The sequence below is a fragment of the Opisthorchis viverrini genome (assembly GCF_000715545.1).
Source record: "Opisthorchis viverrini unplaced genomic scaffold opera_v5_275, whole genome shotgun sequence".
Taxonomy (NCBI): Eukaryota; Metazoa; Platyhelminthes; class Trematoda; order Opisthorchiida; family Opisthorchiidae; genus Opisthorchis; species Opisthorchis viverrini.
The window spans coordinates 202,770-227,587 of record NW_008751936.1 but is presented as its reverse complement, the minus strand read 5'-3'; the positions used below and the strand labels follow the sequence as shown (position 1 = coordinate 227,587).

The 24,818-nt window shown below is 44.8% G+C and overlaps 2 protein-coding genes across 2 annotated transcripts; one reads left to right on the top strand and one right to left on the bottom strand.

Annotated features, from left to right (window-relative positions):
• Window positions 1-2,530: 2,530 nt before the first annotated feature.
• Window positions 2,531-7,930, bottom strand: T265_09460 (hypothetical protein; the record flags this gene model as incomplete). The annotated part of the gene is made up of 3 exons (XM_009175535.1): window positions 2,531-2,666; window positions 6,036-6,127; window positions 7,856-7,930. The coding sequence occupies 3 exons, from the start codon at window positions 7,928-7,930 to the stop codon at window positions 2,531-2,533; spliced, it is 303 nt and encodes a 100-aa protein (XP_009173799.1).
• Window positions 7,931-8,010: 80 nt separating this feature from the next.
• Window positions 8,011-24,410, top strand: T265_14853 (hypothetical protein; the record flags this gene model as incomplete). Its single annotated transcript, XM_009175547.1, has 5 exons — window positions 8,011-8,099; window positions 9,418-9,467; window positions 15,300-15,627; window positions 22,278-22,332; window positions 24,096-24,410. Coding segments are annotated over 5 exons (837 nt in total), but the record flags the coding sequence as incomplete, so codon positions are not given.
• Window positions 24,411-24,818: the final 408 nt, after the last annotated feature.

Below are 24,818 nucleotides of genomic sequence, written 5' to 3'. Positions count from 1 at the left end.
GACGTAGGGTTTTGTTCGGGGACCCTGACCCTAGCTTCTGACTCAAAAGTCTGACCCACGAGGCAGTGGGAGAATATAGGGTTTTCTTTGGGGACCCTGCCCGGAGCCGATGACTCAATAGTCTGACCTGCTCGGCTGCAGGGGGTTGGCCTAACCCGAGGGCGCAGGGAATAAGGCATTACTGTCTCATTCCTGATGCGGCTGCGCACAGCAGGTGCCTTTTGAGCAGCACCGGGCTCTTTAGTTTTAAAAGTATTTCGACCGTATCGGATAATGCGCCGGCGGTCACGGTCAACCGTTGGGCGATCGGAGTGTGCGGTTTTTGGGGCCGACCTTTTCTAACCCGTCCTTCCTCGTGGGAAGGCAGCATCGCTGCTTCCATAAATATGGACATGCTGGTCGCTTGGGAGAAACATCTTACTGCCTTCACACTCCTGTCACAGAGGACAGTACGACTTTACCCCCAGACCGCCCCGTACCACTATTGCTCGTAGTGTGCGATCTCGCTGCTCTTGGTCTGACTGCTCCCCTTTGGCCTTCCTGGCATGGTTGAACCTTGTGGAACGAATTTCCAGCCAGTGTAGCCCGCGGGATCATTGCAGCACTGAAGCCCGACCACCACGTCAGGGTGGCAGCTTTAGGTCGAGAGCAGCTTAAGGTCGAGGCGGCAACAACTTTCGGTAAATTCTGACGCGTTCTGAAAGCCCCATTGGCAACCGGCATTCGGCCACTACTGGGTCATGATTGGCTTTCGACTTTCGACCAATCATATCTCGGCTTGATGCCGGATCGGCAAGCGTCCTGAATTCTTGGCCAATCTGGCGTGTGATAGACTTCTCGGTCGTAACAGCATCTGAGCGGTGAAGAGGTATCCGTATGGAGTTCGGCCTAACACCTTGGTAGGATAGAACGTCAAAATCTCTCCACTATAATACGTATCCAAAAGATCCATCTGACTTTTGAAGCTCATATCCGAAGGAAAGATCAGCCCAATTCAGACAACGCTATTCTTGTGAGTACCCGTCGGGGAAATTTCATCTATTTTGTGCGTTCCCCCTCCTCATCTTTGTCGACTTCAATAAGTTCTAGTGGGAACCAATTGTTGCATCTGGTTGATGAGTCTCGCTGAATCAAATTGTTGCACACTTGATTAGACATATGCCTCAAATCCTGGTACATTCAGTGCTACATTAGTGATGTGAACTAACGAGGATAGTTGCCCTGAGATATAAGCAAAACAATGCGAGTTCGCAGAGGACGTTAGTTTTGTGAGTAATAACATCTCCTAGTGCCAACAGATCAAATTATTGAACAAATTACATGTCCACCGATGCGACAACTGCATTTAAACACAAAAAATCGATAGTATGCCAATTGCGTGGTGTCCGTGGTATGGACACGAAAGTGGAGCGGTTTGTTGAACAGTCAGCACAGTTTCGTGCTTTATTATTGAATATGTTTCTTTCCAGTGGCTCGTTGCACGTGCGCACCATTCTGGCATTTTGATCACGTGACTACACTTGGCGTGAACATGTGAGGTTTCGGTTTCTACTCGGTGATCAGTGGCTAGTGATTTGGTAATGAAAATCGATCGGACCTTGTGAGCAGAAATACTATTAGGAACGGCTTCAATAAAGTATGATGAACCATTTTCATAGGGGAAACTACTCACAAGGTTGCTGAAATCTCTTCGACAGCCCTTAACCAGTTTTGCCCTGCGATATCTCGAATATTGTGCCCATGTGCAGCACATTCAGCCGTAGAATATCATAAACGAGAGATTCAGTTGAGTCTCTGATGAAAACCAAATTAATTTGCGAATGAGTATTTCTCGAATGATGAACCATCCTCACATGTAAAAATGGATTCATATGGCCAGGTTGAATAATGTGATTACTTGTGACTCTTTTAAAAAGGGTTTTGTCTTCATGTTTCCTCTTCACACTGTCCTACCTTCTTACACTATTTAGTCGGTGTACGGCCAAGGTGTACGTTTCGCCCTTTCGAATCAGAAACCGTTCATCACCCTGAACGCATATTCAGCGATCTGGGAGAGTAAACTGCCGCGAGCATTATCGGACAAAATGAAGGTGGGAATATTCACCGGGGTATGTTCCTTCATGCTGTGTATATATTCATACACTGTACCGTGTAATATCATCGTTTGTAAGTCTGCATCTGCCGCAGGTGCTAATCGAGCACCACGTGACCACGATCGTTTTAAAAAATGGAACTTCTGGAACATCCTTTCGGTACCTAGCTGCCGAAGGAAGCACGAGGGCTGGAATAGTGCCAGGCTACCTTAGCCTGGGCAGGGGGAGTCGACAGACGGAGGTCGGGTTTGAACCACGGACATTCCCGTCGGTGAATTCGCGCTCTAACTGGTAACTATAATCGTTTATTCATATTCACGCTACTGTAGGTCGGACAGTCATCTTGCTGTTTTAGCGTAATTACTCTGGTGAGTCCACTCCAAATGGAAGCGCTGGACACGAGTTTCGCTCTTATTAGTCTTCATCGGCAGTGAATATCAAACGGCCGGGCCAGGGTTTGAACTCCACACCTCCGACAGGTGAGACCAGCGTGTCTCAATTACTTCACCAACGCTTGCTGGACGCATCTGAATTTTCACGTCCGAACAGGCGAATGTGTAATTGTTTAACTCGCTGGTGATAATGTGATGCTTGAGATTCTCGTCAAAATTGGCAATTAATTTGCAAACGCCTCGTCACCGAACGAACGTACGTCATCAGTGCGTGCCTGGGTGGTTGGCCTTTGCTTATACGGTATCCAAAGATTATTTGCCGCCTGGAATGTGATTGGTTGATGTGAGCGTTGCCTGAACACCATCCAACCAACTCTGGGCTCCACTAATGGTTTAAAGAACCAATCAAATGAAAGTAACTCAGAGTAAGATGCAGCACGGCTTCTGATTCGATCAGTCAACCTACGTGGAAGCAAATCTTTTGCCAGCCAATAAAAGTATAGATATGGCGTTCATCTTAAAGGCCGTGTAAATGCTATCAGACCTGTCGTAATTAGCTCCCGGCCGCGCACTGACCATTTCTAGTGGATTTGTAATTTTGGGTTAAGTGAGGGCGTAACAGACTGTTAGATTACCTGTCTACATTTAGTCGTGCTGCAGTGTAATCACTAAAAGGAACTACAAGAAACTTAAGCATGCTCCCAACACGTCAAGATATCCCTCATTCGAGAATTTTGCACAAGTCGCCAAAACTACTTGAGCGAATATAAGTAGACTATGTTTTCACTAATTGCAATAAGCTACGTCGTAAGACACGGATTTAGAGGGAAAAAATAAAGTACGTTTTTGACATGGAGCCACATGAATCTTGATGTGGAGGCAGACTATCAGTTCTTCGCTAGTCAGCCGTCATTTCGCAAGCTGGGCTTTCGACAAATCGGGTTCCATATCGTACTTATTCATTTGATATTTACACGTGGTGTGCCACAACACTGCCTGCTGGAAATGTTGAAAAATACAGGTGGCTTGAGATTGCTGATTGGTTGTTAGCCCCCTCTCCGAGCTTCGTTGTCAGATTTTGGACTTTTCTTCACTGATTGAGGTGACGTAATCAGTTCGAGGATGGGTTGATTAATTTGACCTCTGGCAACCTAGGCCTAACATAAGTCCCGAGTTGCCTTCAATCTAATTGGTAAGGTTGAAACCACTTCGCCAGGATAGGAGAGCATAACACAACCCTAATTCCATGTTGACCAATCGAATTATGCGAAGGCCATCAGCCAATCACGTTAGAGCTATCGGACACTGCTCGAGGACCAATCAACTCAGCACTGACAATATCAACGCAGCTGGTGATGAACGTTTGAAAACAATCATATGCCTCTGAGTAGAAAAGTAATAAATGATGACAACTGGCACCATCACTTGTCCCCTTTTGAAGGCACCAGCCTGAACCAGACATTTGATTTCTTCGATAAAACATCCATTCTCAGCCTGAGTTTCCCATGTATTCCAAATTGACAATTATCGGTTTAATCTGGGATGTTTGTCCTTCTTGGACTCCAAGTTTGACTTGAACTTATCTGTCTTCCACGATCTGCAGTTTGGTTAAAGGGTACAACCATGTGTACTTTCAGAAAAACACCTCAAGCCCAATGCACATGCGCATGCATACCGGTGCGTATAATGTGAACGACGCGGGGAAAATTGTGGAATGTAAAGGCGAAAGGTATGTACTCTAATGATCTGCCTATTTATCGATCAATCACTTGTCAAATTATTGTCTCGTCCAACCAGCACTGCTCCAATTTTTTCCGTTCTTGAGCGCCCATGTTCTGAGTGCGTAAAGTTTACATAATACTATCAAAAATAGCCCAGAGATTGTGTCTTAAAATCCTGAATAATTGATTCGATGATAGATGAATTTAATTCATGTTTGGTCAAAACTTTCGCTCTTTTCGGAAGAGAAAATCGATAGTTTGTTTTGCAAGATTTTTCTCTCAATCAAGCCGTAGAGAATGCTCAAAAAATGTATATATGACTATTCGTCAATGTTATTAATGGACATAAAAATAAATTAATTAAGAGCTGTTCAGATTTTCAATGAGAAGGACAAAATTGCACTCAAAGATTGCACCAATGCAAGAGTTTTGCCCTTATTTTACCTGCTGATGTGGTAGCAAACTCTTCCATCAGAGAAAAACTCGGGTAACAAATTGAAGTAAACCGATACCACAAGCAGATAAGTACCAGGTCGCCATGGAATGCTCGAAGACGCTGAAAGTTTCAGGAACTGGTGGGCAACCGAATGAAAACGGCCAAACATTCAGGTATGCCAAGAACACGGTTCGCAGAATCTGAGTATAGGCGAAGAACGAGTAGCCGTCTTGATATGCTGTTTGTGGCCAGGGGGTTCCACAAAGCGGATGGTGGAAAATGCGAGACCCAAGTAAAACGATATTTCACCTATTCTGGACGATGTTTATAGCACATACTAATCCAAACAGTGTATTATTATTAACGAAAGAAGAGAAAACAATGGTAGATTTTTACGGATGATGGCAAATTGTCACGGTGGTTGGTTCCCCATCTGGCTTGAAAACTCGTTCTCTCGAAGATTTTGTGTCAAAACCGTCAGGATGAAATCGGTCGCACTACAAAACTGGCAGTTGGAAGCGTCCCCTTCATGGAAAACAAACAAAATATGATAAAATCATTTCTTTGCCCCCCGTCTGATCGATCTATTTAGGAAGGATAATCCTCGTGTGATTAGGGCCTTGCGCATTTTCGCTAGTAAAGTCAATGTTGTCACAAATTACAGAAAATCTGAGAGATGTTCCATGGAGACTCATCTGGGTTGGGTTTTTTCACGAAACTCCACAGAACCTCGAACCCCTAACCTTCCGGCGGGCAGTTGATGGCATGCGTCTGACCAGCATTGTGATTTACTTGCACTTAGACGGAATAAAGCGCATCCCAGCCCCCAATCACGTGGTCGATATCACGTGGTCAGGTGTTGCGGGGTCAAGATGGCTCAAGTGGTTAGAGCGCCAATTTACTGACCGGAAGGTCCGTGGTTCGAACCCGACCTTTGCCACTCGACTTCCCCTGGGCGACCTGGCAGTATCCCAGCACTCGGACCTCCTTTGGTGGAATGGCAGCTAAGCACCGAAAGGGTGCTACAGCTGAACGGTTTTATATTCCGGTGTTGCTTGACTCCTTGAGTAACTACTGTTCATATGGGAGATTCATTCACCGGATGAATCGCTTCCTCCCCTCCCCCTGGTGTGAGGGGATTCGGGAATTTTATTGGAGGATTCAGTAAACGGTTAGACTCTAACGTTTGTCCATTCTACCTTGACCTTCTCCGCAACTTTAAGTTACGTACATTCTCCGTGAGTTTCTGATTGCAAATATCAAATTTGAATAACAAAGACAGTTGCAAACGAATTTGGTTTTGCGAGAGACTCGCCTAGAACCCAGCTGGATCTCTCGGTTTTGATAATTTCAGGCACCTGTAACAGGCCTCCTCATGTTTCAGAAACCTTACGAGTAGTGCATTACGAATATACATGTATCTGGATACCTCGAATAGCGTAGAAACTGAAATATGAGGCGGCCTGGTGCAGCACGTTCAGTTGCCTAGAAACATCACAAACGAGAGACTCAACTTGGTTCCAGGTGAGCCTCTCGCTAATTTTATGCAATTTGGTTCCAAACATAACATAAGGTTGACGGAAACCCGGGGACTGCGTCTACCTGATGAGCCCCAAGAAGGGCGAAACCGGTCGTGTGCTGTCGATGTCAGCAACCTTATGATTAGTACATTACGAACAGAGCCAATTCATCACCCATCGGAAAGGGTAAATTTTGGCGATGAAACTGGAACTTCCAAAGTTATTTTGGGTGTCGTACGGTAATGAGGTATCCTAAATTCTAAGCTAAGATACCATAATCATTGCGTTTCTTTTGAGGTCCCTCAATAATTCTTGGTCGTTCTAAACCAATCTGTGGAAAACGATCAAAACCTCAAATATTTCCAGAGAATTACAAGTGATGTCACCCTGTGCTGAAAAGCCTAAAAGCCCGCCGAAGTTGGTTTAGTTTAGCCGAAATCATCCGCAATGCACAGTTCACAAAACTCCAAAGAGTTTCATTCACTTGTAGTACGAAATGTTAATTGAAAACTATCAAACCTACTCCAACAATCTATAAGTAGTTTAGAGAAAGGATAAAAGTTAACTAAGATGGAAGCCTCCATCTGAGTTGTCGTCACATGAGGGGGCGGTCAATACGTGACCACGTGATGTGGTTTATGTGAATGAAGGTTGAGTGGCGCTATATCCTGTCCAATTGAAAGCTGCTCGGTCAACTACGCAACCAATAGCATTGGTAAGCAACGGTCTGCCGTAGTATCCTTCAAAGATCAGTAGGATAACATCTTGCGACAGTCGAATTCGGATTTTTTTAAACTCAAAACCCGCGCGACAAACAGCCTACTTCGAAATCGCTTGCTCAATTACTTGTTCAACGATCTCATTAAATCATAGCCAGCTTTTCTCTCGAAGGGACTTTTCTTCAGTCACGTGGCGAACTGAATGCCATTCCTGACATGGCGCGTTGATAGCTTACATTTTTCTCATCTTCTAGTTCCCAAATTGGCCCTCTCTATTCGTCCTTTTGAAGGACTGAAAGTGCGTCACTTTCAACTAGACTCATGAGAATGAATCACGGGCATCATACATTAGTTGATTGAAGCAACGTGTCATGAGTACACACATTAGAAAATGACGCCCCCTGAGCAGGACCATTGAATTGGCATAACAAAAAGGCCTCCTTATCCACCCAAGCGAATTTCAGGATCAGATTAAATTAGAACTTCGTCATGAGAGATCACCACCGTGTAAAAAACGTTCTTTCCGTCAGGAGAAACAAATGTTACATGCTGACAAGTCCTAATCTCTTAGGCAAACGCAGCTCCGGGATGTGAACCCCAACTAAGCCAGGAGACGGAATTGATCGTCAGTGTTCCAGATAACAGAGAGACATCTTTTGCTTCACTGTACACACTACTGAAAGCGTTGTCGATAGGTCTACTTAAAACCAGGGAATCTAGTCCTGGTTCCCTTTGCTAGCAAGAATGGCGCATACAGTTGTGCTGTTTACGTGACACGAACTGCACACTTGATTTGGCTTCAGTGGACACATTTCTGCTTTGCTCTGCTCCACTCTCTTATGGCATCCTGCGGTCGTTGACTTGTTCGCTGAGCCGGGCAATTTGGTTACAAACGTTTGGATCACTAATCGGGTCTTTCAGATATCCGGAGCGTAGTGGTGGAAGGTTGGAGTTTGTGTGTTGAGTAGTGTTACGTGTGTGTTGATATACGTGCTGGTAGCCGGGGATGATCTTTGACCACGATTAGCTATTCGGTCGGGCGGTTCCATTGGTTGTTCTTTTATCCCGTGTCTTCATTCGCCGATGTCCACGTGACCTTTGAGCTTGGCATCCCTCGCCGTCGTAGTCTGGTCGACGTTGGAGTGATATTTGTCCTCCCGAGTTCCGGCTTGTGACATTTATTGACTTGACTCCGAGGAGTTCCTTGTTTCTTTGTTTGTGAATCCGGTCCTCTTTGACTGTTCCGGTTGCGAAGTTGGTCTTTTGCACGTAGAGGTGCATAAATTGGATCCAGTTCGATGCACCGGTTGATTGAACCTGCCGTAGAGTACCATGCTTCCGGAAATTCTCTTCCAGAAGCACGTATATCAACACACACGTAACACTACTGAACGCACAACCACCAACCTACCGCCACTCAAAACTACGCACTGATGATGTCACCTCGATTGGTGATGAAACGTTTGCAACCAAATTGCCCAGCTCAGCGAAAAAACCAACGACAATCCACGCTACCTGAGCTACCGACATTCTCATCTATAGCATCGTGTGGTGTGCCTTGCTCTGTTGGCCTGTGCAGCTTTGCCAGAAAACTTGAGACGATTAAAAGGCGATGGAAAAAGTGATTTCAGTAAAATAGTTCGTGTCTATCGCGCATCATAAATGAGAGAGTGGGCTGGGTTCCAGGTGTGTCTCCTGTCCAAACCGAAATGGGATGCAAATGAGTGTATTCCGCTAATTTTGTACAATCTGAGTTCAAGTGGAACATAAATTTTTACGAAATCTTAGGGATTACGCCCACCTGATGGGCTCTCAGAAAGGCAGAACCGGAAGTGGGCTGTGGATGGATTTTCAGCAACCTTATATGTAGTGTTTTGAGTCTATAAACTACTCGTTTGAATAGTTAGACAAAACGAAACTCAATGGAATACAATTGCAGTAAAGGAATAGTCTCCAAGGCACTGCATTCGGTGAACTAATGTATTCTTCAACATATGGCAAGGAGCTTTGTCAGGGCGCGCCCAGACAGAAGAAAAAGCACATGTGTAGAGAGTGACGCATCCCCAAGGTCACCATCGGCTCAACACGTCCAGAAAGTAGGTGAGTTGGCGGCTCCCACGAAACACGGCTCTCACCAAACGGCTTAGCAACACACGACCAGCGTAATGGGCCTGAGAATGTTCACGGCTGGAACACCACCATCGGCTGTACGGAGCGAACAAGTGAACGACCATATTTGGCCTATTAGTCATCCTATATATTTGCGCAGAGGCTCTGTATGTTTTGTCCCGGCAATACAACCGTGTCCCCAGTTATCTGTCTTCTCCCTACCGCGTAGTCTGGCAGGCTCAGTGCCGGCGTAACCCAATAGCTCGGCCACCGCACAGATACAACAAGCTTCTTTCACGAAAACCTGTCTTGGGCTGTCCGAGCAATTTCAGCAAACTTGTGAGTAGTTTCTATACGTGCATACTTTTTTGAACTATTTGAAAACATGGAATACCTATCAATCTATTGCTCCCATTGATCTTTCAAGCATTCAAGACGTTTGGGACGGTGAGGAAGCCAACATAGTCAACGGAATCCGTAAGTTGTAGTTGCTAGCGAGTTTTCGTTTATTGGAAACGCAGGTACCTCTGAGAAAAACCCATTAAGGATGCCCAAACGTTTTTGCTGGATGGATGCATATGTATTCCCATGCTAGTTCCAATCAGCTGGTTAAACTTTTAATACTGTGGACGCGATTTACGTAGCATGAGTCAGCGCCTGCTTCTTATTGCCAGTGGGCTAATCAGCAGAATTGGCTTATTATCGTTTTTGTAGCTTTCCGACAGCTGATTTGGAAACTTTTGTTCTACGATCAGTCATCTCGTACGATTCAGCGAAATAACTTGGCACTACATACGTTAGCGGACCTGAGTGCTAACCTTTGTAAGCGCACAGGATTCCAGGTTATTGTTCAGTTTCACATCACTCTCGTTTCGAACAGTCGTCCTCCTGTCCTAGCGCAATTATTCATGTGAATTCACACCAAAGGTGGGGAAGCACTGGACTCGAGTTTCGCTCTTGTTAGACTTCACCAGGAGTGCATATCCAATGGCCTTGTCGGGATTCGAACTCCGGACACCTGACATGCGAGGCGAACATATTACCACTACTCCACCAGCGCACGTTGGATGTATCTGGATTCTCACGTCTGAACGGGCGAATGTGTTCTCAGGTTCCCAGGTTAAGATTTAGGGGATCGTACTCCGAATGGAAGCGTAATTTATCTCAGAATATTTGCTGTTCCTCTTCACTTAGATGTTAGGATGAGTGTTTTGTCTTGTCTGGGTTTACGGACGGGCCGGTTAAAGTGCACATGTTCTGTTACCCACCGGATGGATCAGACGGGTGCATTCTTGATATAGGCATACTCAAAGTGCACGACTCTTTTTCCCTTTAATGTTGCAACTGCCAAACATGTAACTTCTAGTCGAATAAAAGGAAAGTTCCAGAAAATACCTGAAATAATTTATCAGAAAGTTTTCTGCAATACACGGCCGCCGAGTATTAAGAAATTACCGGGTTGACAAATATCTTGCGGCATGTTTGAAGTTTATTATGACGAGTGTCTGGTACCGCGGGGAGATGTTACATTGCCACTTCATTCAAGCCCACAATACTCACAATTTTAGCACACCACTCAAGACATCTGTTCACTGAATTCATGATAAATAACCCTCAGAATTCCTACAAATCGTGTCGCTCGTCGTAGGCCATATGGTGTTTCGCACGGATTTAACCAATAATGTTCCAAGGTCATGCTGTGGGTTTCAAGCTTGTGATTGGTGCTTTCAGATGAACGGTGAATCAGACATTGTAGGGCTGTCAGATGCATTGTGACAATAAGTAGTTATCCGAAGACGTTGATGAATAACTCGCCTATCACGTTCTTTGGGTGAAACCCCGGTAAAACGAGGTTTTCACCACAAACCTCGTACAACATACCAGAGCAAATTTTTATGGGTTTATACTGAAGACGAATAAAAACATCTGCGCTTTTCTGTCAGATTTGACTCTTAAGTAGTCGAAGCTTTTGGTTTCCAAAACACAAGAGACACAAAACGCATCAGAGGCCACAAAAAGTGCAGAAATACAACTGTTCAAATACGTTATCAGGATGATCAAATAGCCTAATAATCACACAACATGGTAATACGAGGGTACATTCACGGTCCTCGGTACACGATCATCACTTCAGGATAGCACGCTGGGAATCACAACTGCCTTCCAGTTCACAGTTCTTAGAAATTCCCTGTTCTTATGTAAAAAAATAGGTATTTCAGTGTAATTCGGTATCTGTCTCTACTTGCCTATTGACACACACTGTCTGTCAAGGTCATTTGATAGCTCCAGTGCATTTATCGGTAATTTGTTCACCAACCCTGACAACTGCTTGCAGACGTTTCTTCACGAATCATCACCAATACGCATGCCGAAGATGTCCCCACGGTTGGTGGGGAAATGCTTGCAAGCACGGCGAAAAGACGAACACTTTCTTGGATATTTGGACGCTAAACTCTCGTGAACAAAGATCTAAAACTGAGCGTCTCACACCCGGACTTGGCAGAAAGGCGTGAATGTGATCACGAAGAGGTTCAATCAATCAGTTCAGTTCATCAGCTATAAACCGTGGGCACTTTTCAGGTTCTACAGTTTCGATAAATGGGGAAACGAGTGCGTGGGTCATACAACCAAACCTTGGGGGCGAACTCATGCTCAGTTTGTCCGGAAATTGGGTGGCTACGCACTGGAGGCGATAGCTTTGATGAAAGCGTGCCACTGACTGTGTGATTGGGCTATTTCCGCCAATGTCATTAACCACTGATGACCTTAGTCCAGGGGCCCTTATCCAGAGAGGCGGTAGTTGCCCGCCTGATAAAGTTTAGCGGTTAGCGTTGTCGTAATTCATTGTCAGGTGATACACTGTCCACCTGCCGGTCACTTCCAGGAAGAGTTTGGGTGTTGTTGGTCTTGTACGCCTTCCAGGATGGGGTCCCCGTGACCCCGTCTATGTTCGACTGGAGACGTTACAAGAAATGGCGGTTAATCGATGTCAGTAGCGTTCGTGCCATCAGTTTTTTTCCAGACTGTCTGATTGAACTGTAGGAGGTGTAGGTACCTTAGAATGATTGACATAGGCCAGCACTAGGTCCCCTCCCTCACCTCTCTTCTTTTAACTCTAGGGCTTTGAATATAATTGGACGAACTTCATGGTTGTACGGCAGTGAAGCGTCAGTGATGTTGCTGTCTCTGATGATGGTGATGACGATAATGATTAGCAAACCATAAATTCGTTAGATGGACGTTTCGAGAAATATGCCTCAACTAACCAACCAGAACAAGTCTGAATTCCATGGTTTCTCCTGTTGAGAAACCCTAGGCAGATTTTCACTCTTAACTTTCTCATCACATGTGTGAAACATGCTCGATTTCGTTTTTTCAATATTACACATCTTCAATTGTAGAAGGCGTTCGTCTACCACCCTCCATTCAATTGGGTGCCCGTGTGCCAATGTACTTACCCGATTTGTGCAGATCAGTAACGCTCACCGCGACGGAAACAGCACAAAGCAGCATTTTACCTGGTTTCACGGTCAGTTCCTTGTGAAGAAACCTCGGTTGACTGCTTGGTATTTTTGGAGTCGGGAAATGGCGGTACAGGAGATAGCTTACTGGTTACTGTATGCAATCACCAACCGGAAGGTCCTTAGTTCGAACCCAACCCGAGAATCCTGACTGCTCCTGTCTAGGCTAGGTCAACATGAAAATACCACGCGCTTCTTGCGAGTAGGGCGGCAGCTAAGCACTCAAATGTTGCTCAGATGAGCAATCATCTTATCATCATTAGTATCCGTGAATTTGATCAGTTTTACCGTACTACTTACAAGTAGCATGTGCCGTGTAATTCCTTAATAAACATTGAGGGAAATCAGTACCGGCCAATGTGGCATGTTTAACCTTTGGATTAATAACAAGAACCTGATAATATTCAACATAGTTTTAGTTGTGAACCACTGTTTTTTAATGCCCTCTTGATACCGTGAATCCGAGTCTGGATAGCTGAATGATAGTCTGATGCGCATGGTCAAACCACAAAAATAAACGAACGTGCGAGCCAGCTGCTCTATTGATCACTGTCGCGTGCGGGCGGTCGAAAGTGATACTAAGAATACAACTCATCTGTCAAGGACAAGTGAAGAACAACCATTGAGACCTGTTTCAACGAAAAACGGTTATTTCATTGGCTGTTATGTAGTCCAGTTACGTTCGGAGCCGGTTTTCTTAATACCCAAGCTGAATTGTTCTGTCTCGGATTAACTTGAGTCTTTGTGACGGGCATTCTTCTTCGTGATTGTTGATACACAAGCGCTTCTTGCAGCCGCTCCGCAACCTAAGTGTCGGTTATCCTTCCTCTGTTGATGTTCAGGTGTTCTATCCAAACATTCAGAGGCAACGCGTTCAGTCTCTGGGTGGCTTGTGAATAAGCTTCTTTTAACTAAGTGGCATGACGAACCCACGCGAACATCATAGATGACGTTTCAGATTCGCCGAGTGATTTCCCCTTGACACCAGGATACGCGACTACCACATTAGTCCTTTACTAACGCGGTCTGTCCGATGTCATCAAGTCGCCATTTTGCACCGTGCTTGTGATTATAGTAGTAAGAATCCATTTTCTGATTTGATAATGCCACCTCCTTCTTCGGAGGCTTCAGAAGATCAAGGGAGCTTCAAGGAACGCAGTTGAGTAGTGTCTCTGCAGGTGATTTCCCCTCCGGTGTGGATAAATTTGGAGTCAGGCGGTACGTAAAGAGTAATTGCTGTTGGATGTTTGCTGCCCTCCCTTTCATTCCACCTTCAACGAAGCTTTTTTGAAAGTATCCACAAGTCTTTCTCCCGTGCCGTTTGATTGTGGATGATATGTGGCAGTCTAACGTGTTCATTCTCACTGGCAAGACAGAAGCCCGCGAATCGGGATAACGTGAACTGTGTCCCGTTGTCAGATCCGAGCTTTTCGGAGTCAGGCGGTACGTAAAGAGTAATTGCTGTTGGATGTTTGCTGCCCTCCCTTTCATTCCACCTTCAACGAAGCTTTTTTGAAAGTATCCACAAGTCTTTCTCCCGTGCCGTTTGATTGTGGATGATATGTGGCAGTCTAACGTGTTCATTCTCACTGGCAAGACAGAAGCCCGCGAATCGGGATAACGTGAACTGTGTCCCGTTGTCAGATACGAGCTTTTCAGGATAATTGAAACGACTGAAGGTATTCTGAAACTTGTTAATGGTTACTTGCCCTCGTGGGAGAAATATCTGGCCACTTACAACCATGATAATGAGAAAAATTTGACCGTTCATGGGACCTACATAGTCCGTGTATGTACCCTCGACCGGACAAGAACGGTGTTCACAATCTCTGGTGGACTTTGAAACCAATGAACAGTGTCGACAAGGTTCGACCAGCGTTTCGACTTGACTGGTGTTCACAAAGAGCAGACGCAATCGATTAATCCTATTCCAGCCCTTGTAGAAGCTCTACCAAAACTTAGAATAGAATCACTGCCTGCGTGTCCACTCGCAAGAGTCATAACAATTCGGAAGGTTCATAAACACTTAAAACCGCCTAGAACATACCATTGATCTGATAAATATTGATATATGGCAGTTATTTAATGTCTCTCAGTCACAATGCAGATCTTTTTTATTCGAATAAATTGTCATCTGAGGAGAGATCGTTCTTCGGACTGACCTCAGAATAATGCCCCTTGTACTACTGCGCGATAATTCATGGTAGTGTGAGGAAGCCTTCCGACCTGGCCAGCAGTTTGATTGAGTTTCGCTTAGACGGGGAACCACACGAGTCACCGCTCACAACCCAACGGCTTCTTACATGGGAGTGCGAATTTTATTCTTCCTCCGAGCTACTTGTAAATTGTTAGTAGTATGGATAGATTTGGGAATTTTGGTGGAGGTATCGAAAAGTAAGTGAAAAGCCGAGAAGAATGGAACCAATTTAAGATGTCTCACCTGTTGGTTCTCGTTTGAAATTCGTTTCGGCTGAGGACGGCAAGCTTATTTACAAGTTGTGAGAAAGTTTGGGGATTTCGGTAGCTTTTTTTGAAAACACTGGTGAAATACGGAAAAATTCCTTTACCTTGGTAACAGACACGTGACAAATCACTCCTATTTTCATGGCGTACAGTAGCCTGGCATTTCTACAACATTTTTATGGTGAGTAATACTCACTGTGTCACATGAATTGGGATGCATATCCGTCTGCATATTGATCAATCACATTGTTTGTTTTCCGTGACTTTTAGCCCCTATGAAATTTAAAATCGTTGACTATTGGTTGGCGATTGGAACCCCGTCAAGTTCCACTCACCACACCTTCATCTTGTTCGTTCCAGTTGATGAAGTTCACCGCACCAGAAGCCGACGAGTTGGATGCTACAGAAAATTGGGTGAACCGAATGTACTGCAAAACGACCGGAGCTTGCACGCCGAAAGGTTTCATGACGTTGGAACCATGCTATGCCGAGAGCGGTTACTCCATTCCGCTCTACTTGTCATTTCCCTATTTTATGGATGCAGATACGCGTGTAACCGGAAGAATAGACGGAGTGCCGAAAGCAGATAGGAATAAGCATAGAATTTACTTGTTAGCTGAACCGGTGAGTCCTCGGTTGTGTTCAGAAACCCAGTAAGTTTGTGAAACAAAGCTTGGGTAGTTAGTCATACGACCGGTAAGGTGTTCTTCGGTCATATCGATTGGTATCCAGATGTTTTGTCATCATTTCGGGCGGCATCTTGAATGCTGCTGGATTCATAGTAGCTTTCTTCGTGATTGCTCTCATATAGCACGCAGAAGCAGCGTGCTGTCAATCAGTCTCCAACCTGATTGGTCGACCATAATCATCAAACTTGGAATATGATTGGTCCTTTTGTGATCGCTGTTCCATGTGAGGGGGCGGTACTAAATTAGTTGCTAGCACATGCCAATTCATAGATTGATCATTTTAAAAGCACCTCAGAGGATGACAGCTTCTGTAAGTGATTTTATTCAGGGGGGGAATTGATCAAAAAGTGCGTCAAGCATCCCAAAGTGAAGAGTCGAGTCATTTCCTCGACATTAGCAGGATAGATACTGAGCCATTTTGGGTAGCATCCAACTAGCCAATCAGGCCACTCAAACGTCAGCTCGCTCACCTATTTAGACTTGGTGTGTCAAGTGTATTCACGTGCTCTGATATAGTAGTGGCCTCTCTTGTCAAGTATTTTCAGAGTTCAAACGCCTGCTGAGGGATCTGCCCTTATAAAACGGAACTTCGAGTCCAGTGAGTCCCTCAGTTTTCGTGGGGTCCCCAAAATGATTGCCCAGCGTCATGGCGAGGACTATTCAAAACAGAGTGATGTGAACGTAGATTACACAAATTTCGCAACTACCTACAGCTATTTAAGGCACTACTCGTAAGGTTGCTGAAAATCCATCGACAGCCCACGCCGAGTTTCGCCCTTTTTGGGACTCATCAGATAGGCGCAGTCCCCGAGCTTTCGTCAACCTTATGTTCCACTTGAAACAAAATTTCACGAAATTAGCGAATATACACTCATTTGCAAACTAATTTAGTTTTTAGAGAGATTCACTTGAAACCCAGTTGAATCTCTCGTTTGTGATGTTCTCAGGCTATGTTCAACGACTCGAAATAATTCGTACGTTTCTCCTTGAATCAATCTTATTCAGTGGTGCTACGCATTCAAAACTCAAACAGTTTCTCAATCGACGCACTTTGGAATGTATCTGAGAGATGACTTCAAAAGAGCTGTGTGATCAGCTGTTTAAAGGCGGGTAGGCGTTTGGAAGATCTTGAAATGCCGACTCAAAAGAGTGCGGCAGATCAACTGTGCACAAGCGTGACAAGGAGCGAGTCGGTTGGTCGGTCATCCAGCAAACGGCAGTTTAGCAGTTCCTATCTATCCTCAGGCGTCTATTTTCGTTCATGCTACCTTAGTTTGGACTTCCCAAGGATCTTGTCACATATACACCCGATTATTGGAGTCGAAATTCTCAACAGGGTCGGCTAACTTACCTTTGACCAATTTCCAAGGACGAGTGTGAACAGTGTTGTGAATTCATTCGGAGCGAACGAAACGGGAAATTCAGCAAGGTATCTTTGCGTCTTCTGTCGAACTTACATGACAGCCACTCCCAAAACTCGTCCGATTCGGGTTCTGGCAGAATGCGAGGCTGAACGACACTCGCAGGATATCGTCAGCCTATTGAGAAGTGCGAAATCGGTCTTGGACCGTCGAAGAGTTATGACGAATACCTGTAACCGACGAGTTCTCACCACTTTAACGTTGTTGGAAACGGTCATGGAATAAATCCGTATTTGGCTCTTGCTCAGGTAGCCGTTGATCTGCTCGCAAAAACCGGCAATCAGCTTACCAATTATTCCCCATCATACGTGGAGACATCCCCAGGGGATGTAGAGACGATGCTGCCTCTTATTGTGACAACGTTTTTGCAAGTCACTTCCCAAGCTCGGATCAACAGACGTTTAACTTACCCGAGCTTCCAGTGTACTCTAATGATGAAATGTGTTAGTAGTATCTTACCGTGTAGCTGAATGTAATTTTGCCGCGTCCAATGGTAGGTCCATTTGATGCTATTTACCTGCCAGCAAGTCCTTAATGGCACTTTTGTGGTCCAGACGAAGTAGGACGGTTTGTTTTGTGGGTTGAGTCTTCTGCAGGCGGTCTTCGTGGATTCGCTATCTTACCGTGTAGCTGAATGTAATTTTGTCGCGTCCAATGGGAGGTAGATTTGATGCTATTTACCCGTCAGCAAGTCCTTAATAGCACTTTCGTGGTCCAGACGAAGTAGGAAGGTTTCTTTTGTGAGTGGAGCCTTCTGAAGGCGGTCTTCGTGGATTCGGAAATCTGTGGAATCTGCTACTGACAGGCTCCAGTTCCTAGTGCCGGGAAAAAGACTCACAGAGGGGAACAAAACAGCTATATTTTGAACAAACGAATGAGTGCGTGCGAGAGCGACGACAAAAGTTACAACGTCTCCACGCTATTTAAAGTGAACTTTCTGACATTGATCCAGACTGTCTGATAGGCGTTAGTAAAGACGCATCAACATCGATCGAGCCTCTATCAAATGCCTGAATGGTGATCACATTCGGTCGTGCTTCTGTGGTGTGCATGAACACTCATCGGCTCTTGCTGAATTGAGTGAATGCTTGAATGGCTGGATGCCTGCCGGCTTTCCTATCGAGATTTTGGTGGTATTTTAGGGCCTCAGTAGCCTCCGGGCGTCCTGAGATTACTTTCACGAATATGACCTACCTGATACCTCCCCTTTTGGCCGTCCAACGTAAGATTTTTGACGTACGTTAAGTTGAAACTTTCCTAATCCCGGCAGTCGGCGAATACTGGATCACGATTGGCTGTTGGTCCACACTTTCAGCCAATCAGAGCTCGCTTTGATGCTGAACTAGCGAGTGAACCGATTTTCTGACCAATCGCGTGCCTTTTCGATTTAGCAGCGCCCTAATGCGAGCGGTAAAGCTGTATCAGTGCGGAACTTTACTCATCACACTGATAATTAAACCCAACGCGCCATGCGATTTGCAGGAGAGCTGTAATACTGTTTAGAGAAAGCTGCTCTCTTTTTTTAGAAGCAGGTCACCTGTGCATACATGCCGCCCTCACTATACGACTGCAACAGCCTGAACCTGGTTGAATACTCTGTGTTCAGTACATCCACTTGTTGAATCTGGACTTGCTTTAATTCGTACACTCCTGGTCCTTGAAAGGCATCAATTAACTTCACTAGGCCCGTCGGAAGAATGTCCACTGGCATTGGTTCGAAAGCTGACCAGCATCATATGTGTCGTGTAATGTGTACATTTTGCGTGAAAAACTTGAGGACCATCAGAGTTATGTTGTTCATTGTATAGGTGAGTGTGGTGTCCTTGACTGTCCAAAAGCAAAGTTCATATGGCAACATATGTGGTTAGCAATAATGATACCGAAATCAGAAGTTCACGTGACAGCGTGGGACAACCTAATCCTGCACTGTATAACGGACCGCAAGTGGTGATACACCCTGAGTAGTGAGGATACGATGACAGTGACTCGAAGTTCCGCTGTGATTTCGGGAATATGGGGCGTAATGTTCGGATGTACTGTTTCGTTATGATCTGTGATAGTTTGCTTTCAATTATCAATGCTAGTATTTCTCCCATTCAGTCACCTTTCTATCATCCCACTCCCCTCTCTCACCCAAGACTACCGGAGTGACACTTGAGGCGTATTTGCGTTTCCAGCTCAATTTATTTATGGCCAATACACACGAGTAAGTTGGAACTGTTACTCGTCGAATACAATGCCTGAATTAATCACGAAACCTGTTTCTTAGAACATACAGTTTTCAAACAAGATCCCACTTCCAGGTGTAAACTTCGTGGATACGTGTTGCAGGTGGACTTAGAACTGGGCATTGCCGTAATTGATTCTAAAATAAGGAGGCCGCGTTTCAACAGACCTCATCGATAAACACGTGACTGAGCGAATTTTCTGGATAATATAGTGAAGAAAATAGTTGAATTTGGGCGCGAAATATGCTCAAGTGTACTTACCACCTGTGCGGTTGCCACGGCAGCACGGTCACCTCATGCTGCTGCTCGATATGTCATAGTTAGTTGTCCTGGTAAGGTGTAAGTCTGTTATTTTTATTGCAAAATATTTATAAAATTTTGGTATTCCCAAAAGTTCACACATTCATCTCTACGTGTTGGATAGAATCATGCACATTTCCTCAGTTTGAACTTGTTATCTCTGGAGCGTCTCACCCTAATCATTCCAAAATATGCACGCCTTGTGTTGGTCCACACAATGACCAATCAGGTAACAGATATATGGTAATTGGATACGCGCGCACGCGCATATCTGTTCTCTCTCACATGATTGGACAATTTTCCTATCCAGTTGTGACGCACTTGTTTATCGTACATACGGAAACGTGAAGTGTCCGGTGCAGCATATTCAGTTGCTTAAAGGCATTATAAACGAGAGATTCAGCTTGGTCCAAGGTGAGTCTCCCGTCAAAACCAAATTGGTATGCGATTTATCGTCCAGTCATAACTGGCTACTGTGTCTGGCTACTGTGCCACCCGAAGGATGCACCGGGCTGATTTGCAAACAAAATGAACTTGATGGGCTGAATTACTTACTTGTTATCAAACAGAATTGCAAGTCATCTGCATATAATTTGTTTTACGTTTACCTGATGGCAGTGGGTTATCTATGAATTTTCAGCAACCTCATGAGTAGTGTGTTACGTGAAGACAAAAACGTACTATGATACCTACTGAGCGTGACGGTGGGTTTAGTACAGGAAACCCATTTGAAAAATATATATCAAATGGGAGGTCTTCCTGGGACTAAGCTGGCTTTATACACCTTGGGGCTTGCCAGATAGACACAGTCCTCGAGGTTCCGTTAACCTTATGTTCTATTCAAAATTCAGCAAGTGCACTCATCTGCATATCAATTTGGTCTTCCAGGGAGACGTGCTAGGGCGGCAAAACCGGGTTGTTGAAGAGTATTCAGCAACCCTATTAGTAGTGTGTAATGTCTACATAATGAAATGCGATATCTTGCCGTTTGAAAAATAGGGGTTTTGTGCGGCACATTTAGTTGAACGGGAGCATTATAGGCAAGAAATTCATCTGAGACTAAGGCGAGTGAGATACAGATTGGTACGCACATGAGTGTATTTGTCGAATTTATTTTAATGTTGTGTTTGAACCCTTTCCTTACCTCATCTCACCACCTTTTGAGCACTAGTTAACCGCTCAGATGTGGGAAATAAAGTTGATGATGCTTGTGAATGAATTAGTCTAGGATAGTGCCCAGAAAAGATCAACTTCCACTAACGTTTGTTTCTTCGTTTCAATTTTGGATTTGAATTTGATTACCACTACTCGACAACCCGACTTTGACTAATCTAGACCACCTCCGAGAATAGCCAGGGTTGTATCGGACCACTGGTCTATCGTCGGAGTGGAATTGATAACTGCAAAGCTACGAGCATACCTCGTCGGAAGTCACGTGACGCAGGACCAGTAACCTGGCCAGCACCACAATTGTCGGTCACAAAATTCTGACTACTCATGAGTAGCCAGATGATTGGTTCATTGAGCCATTGGGTTTTTCAGCTGAAACCCACTGGTTGCACAACACAGAGCTTGGGACGCGCAGTCCAAAGGTAACATCCCGAAAATGGTAACCAGCAATGAAAAGTACAATCCACCCATGCATAGATGATGAAGCTAAGTGTGAACGAAAGTGATTGTGTGGCGACATGAAGATTTGGGAAGCACAATCCCGGGTGGAACAGCTGACACGCAATTATGCCACAACCGGGATATTTTACCTGCAGAATAAGCTAGAATTAGCGGTGTCTTAAACTTCGACGTTTTTGGCGATTTCGCCCAAGTTTATCACATCTGGAAGACATCCGGTTGGAGACGGTTGCTTTCTCATGGAACAGACAACAGTATCTTGGGGACTCAGAAAGTCCCCTAGTTTTAAAGTTACAAATAGGTAATTTCACTCATGTGAAACCCAAATCTGAGCGAGTACGGCATCTTTTTAAACTGCGGAAGGATTGGCTATTACGAAAAAGGCTATGCACCCATTTTTGCGCGATTTGTGTTCATTACTCCAGATCGTCGCATACAACAGCTCTCTCCTTCAATTTTTCCGCGAAGAGTAAACAGGAAAGAACGTGGTTAAGCTCCGGATTGTCCAGAACGTTTCCAGGGTGAAACATCTCAAGAAAGTCTGAAAAATACCGATACAACTTACATAAATGAGGCCTAGATTCAGCATAATATGCGGCGGTTTGAAGACAAAACCCTTGCATACTATGGCGTTTATTTTCGTGCTTCTTTTAGAACGCTTTGTGTAACATATTGATTAGATCAAACTGGGATGGAAAAGGTGAATCCAAACGGACGATCTTTGTGTCATTCCTATCCACCTAAATAATAGACTACTCATAATGTTGCTGAAAATTCTTCGATAGCCCAAGTCCGGTTTCGCTCTCCTTGGAGTTCATAAGGTAAGCGCAGTACCAGAGTTTTTGTCAAGCTTATGTTCTACTTGAATCCAGTTTGCACGAAAGAAGCGAGATGCAAACAGATTTGGTTCTTCTAGATACTCACCTGAAACGCAGCTGAATCTCTCGAGAAACCAAATTTGTTTCCAAATGACTGTCTCGTCAACGATGTTCTATCGTTCGAAATTTATCATTGTTTCTTCCCCCTTCTTATTCAGGAGATATGGGAACATGTCCGGTCCGTACTACTTTCCCCTCGCATGGGTAGAACTGGTAAGAAAAGCGACCTGTCGTATTTACTTTCTGGTAATGCATATTTGGTGAATCAGTACAGCCGATTTTAAACGGCACAACCGAACAAGTTTGACCAAACGGTTGGTGGATCTGTGCGTGCGTCCGTGTTTGCGTGAGTCCTTGATTGGATGCCTGCGTGCGTTCGTGACCGCGGGCATGCGGATCGCTGTGACGGGATTGGACGAGTGCGTACGCGTGGCATGTCCGGGCCAGTGACGTCGCGGACCGACCAATGTAGTTCAGGAGGGCGGTGAGCAATGCTGTGTCAGCTGCATGATTTAGTTAACTAGATAAATCGGGGCACTCTGAAGCTTAACTCGCCTTCATCGATCACTGGGTGCTTTTCACACTCCAGTTACCATGCTGATATGAAAGTACCCTTCGAAGTTGCCACCAAATGCTCATGAGCCAGGATCCTTTATCGTACAAAAGCTTTGAACACCACATATGCACAAATATCATGTATCAACTAACCACACCGGTGTTCGAATTTTAAATTTTCTTTATTCATTCTTTACGTCTGCACGAACGAAACCGTTGGGTAAATTTTTCGGGCACGTGGTGTCGTGTGACCACCAAGTTAAACGGAAAACATCACACGACCGGATCGCCCTTCTTGGAGCTCATCAGGTAGACGCAGCCCCCGAGTTTCTGTCAACCTTATGTTCTACTTGAAACCGAATTGCTCGAAATTATCGAAATACACTCATTTGCAAACTGATTTGGCTTTTGGAGAGACTCACCCAGAACCCAGCTGAATCTCTCGTTTGTGATGTTTCAAGTAGAACATAAGGTTGACGGAAACTCGGGGACTACGCCTACAGGATGAGCTCCAAGAAGGACAAAACTGCACGTGGGCTGTCAACGAATTTCCAGCAACTTATAAGTATCGCGATATCTCAAATATCGTAGCGATTGAAATATGAGGCGGCCTGGTGCAGCACATTCAGACGCCTGGAAACATCACAAACGAGGTATTCAGCTGGGTTCCAGGTGAGTCTCTCGAAAAACCAAATAGTTTGCATCTGAGTGTATTTCGCCGCAAACATCACCTTTCTGATTGGACCATCTGTTGCACACTAAGCAAACGAGAAATGTGCTCGAGTTACTGTGGGTGATCGTGCAGAACACACGAACAGGTGTAGTAAAGTGCCTTTCTGTGAGTAGAGAAAACCGCAAGTGAATGAAATACTCATAGTAGAGCGATGATTAGTTTTAAAATGGCCGATATAAAGAAATTGCTTTCGGAGTAGTGAATAATGCAAAGTGTGATGGAGAAGCGGTGCTTAATCTTACACAATGTTATGAACAACATAACCAGGTGTTCAAATGCGTGAAACAGAGCACCATTGGTTTGAGCACCGCAATACAACCTATTTACGCGTCTTCTGATAGCATTATTCATGCTTTTAGTGATGGCAAACTCCCTGGATGATTATATCATGTCGAATGGGTGCTCCCTGCTGCCAGCAGAAGAAGTATGAGGGCTGGGATACTGCCAAGTTTCTCAAGCCTAGACTGGAGAAGTAGAGTTGCAGAGGTAGGGTTCGAACCATGAACCTTCCAGCCAGTGAATTCGCGCTCAAACCAAAACGATCTCGCCTCCATGTTACTCTGTTATTCGGAGTGCACTTTTGTAAACCTAAGTGACCATAGCAACCGTAGCGATTTGGTGTTTATCCAACTTTTATGAGTTTGGCACATTTTAATCACCACGTTTCTAACCCTTGATTGAACCACAGGAAATTGTTACACCTCTGGCACCCGTGAAATTCTTCAAAGAAAATATCCTGGACCTTCGTCATAAAGTCCCCTACCTGATGTCAATCTTGGCGGTCGTTTGCGGAATAATTTCCCTAATCCTGATCATCACTTTCGCATTCCGGCTGCGCTTCTATCGAACACACGGGAGCGTGAATTTAGCCTTGAATTTACACGATGCGAATGATTCACCTGACACCGACAAAAAGGAACCGATCCATTTTCGAATCTATCATACACTTCCGGAATCTGATTCGAGGGAAATCTTACAGAGTACAAGTGAATCGGATCAGCTGAGGTGAGTCCAAGCCTTTCTGAGCCATGAGTGTGTGCAGTCAGCAATGGGTGGTGTTTGAGTTTGGTTCAAGCCAACTTGAGTTTTACTTATGTCCAATGGCGACCTATGTGTTGAACACAACGTGATACTACTGAAACATTGCTATGAGTAATTAATACAGGAGACGAGATTTTATTCCTAGTGTTTTCAATTTCCAAGCAAACAAGTGGATATGCTGGGATATTGCTCGCTCGGGTGCATTCTTTGGTAAACGACCAGATAGCTGTTGATCTGCTCACCAGTCTTGGCGATTGACTCGCAGACGTTCCGTCACCATTCGACCAGACATCATCACTGCACTGCTGGGTGATTAATTCTTCACTTTGTGCCTGTGCTTAAATAGATTGCAAAGATCAGCTTTACTCTG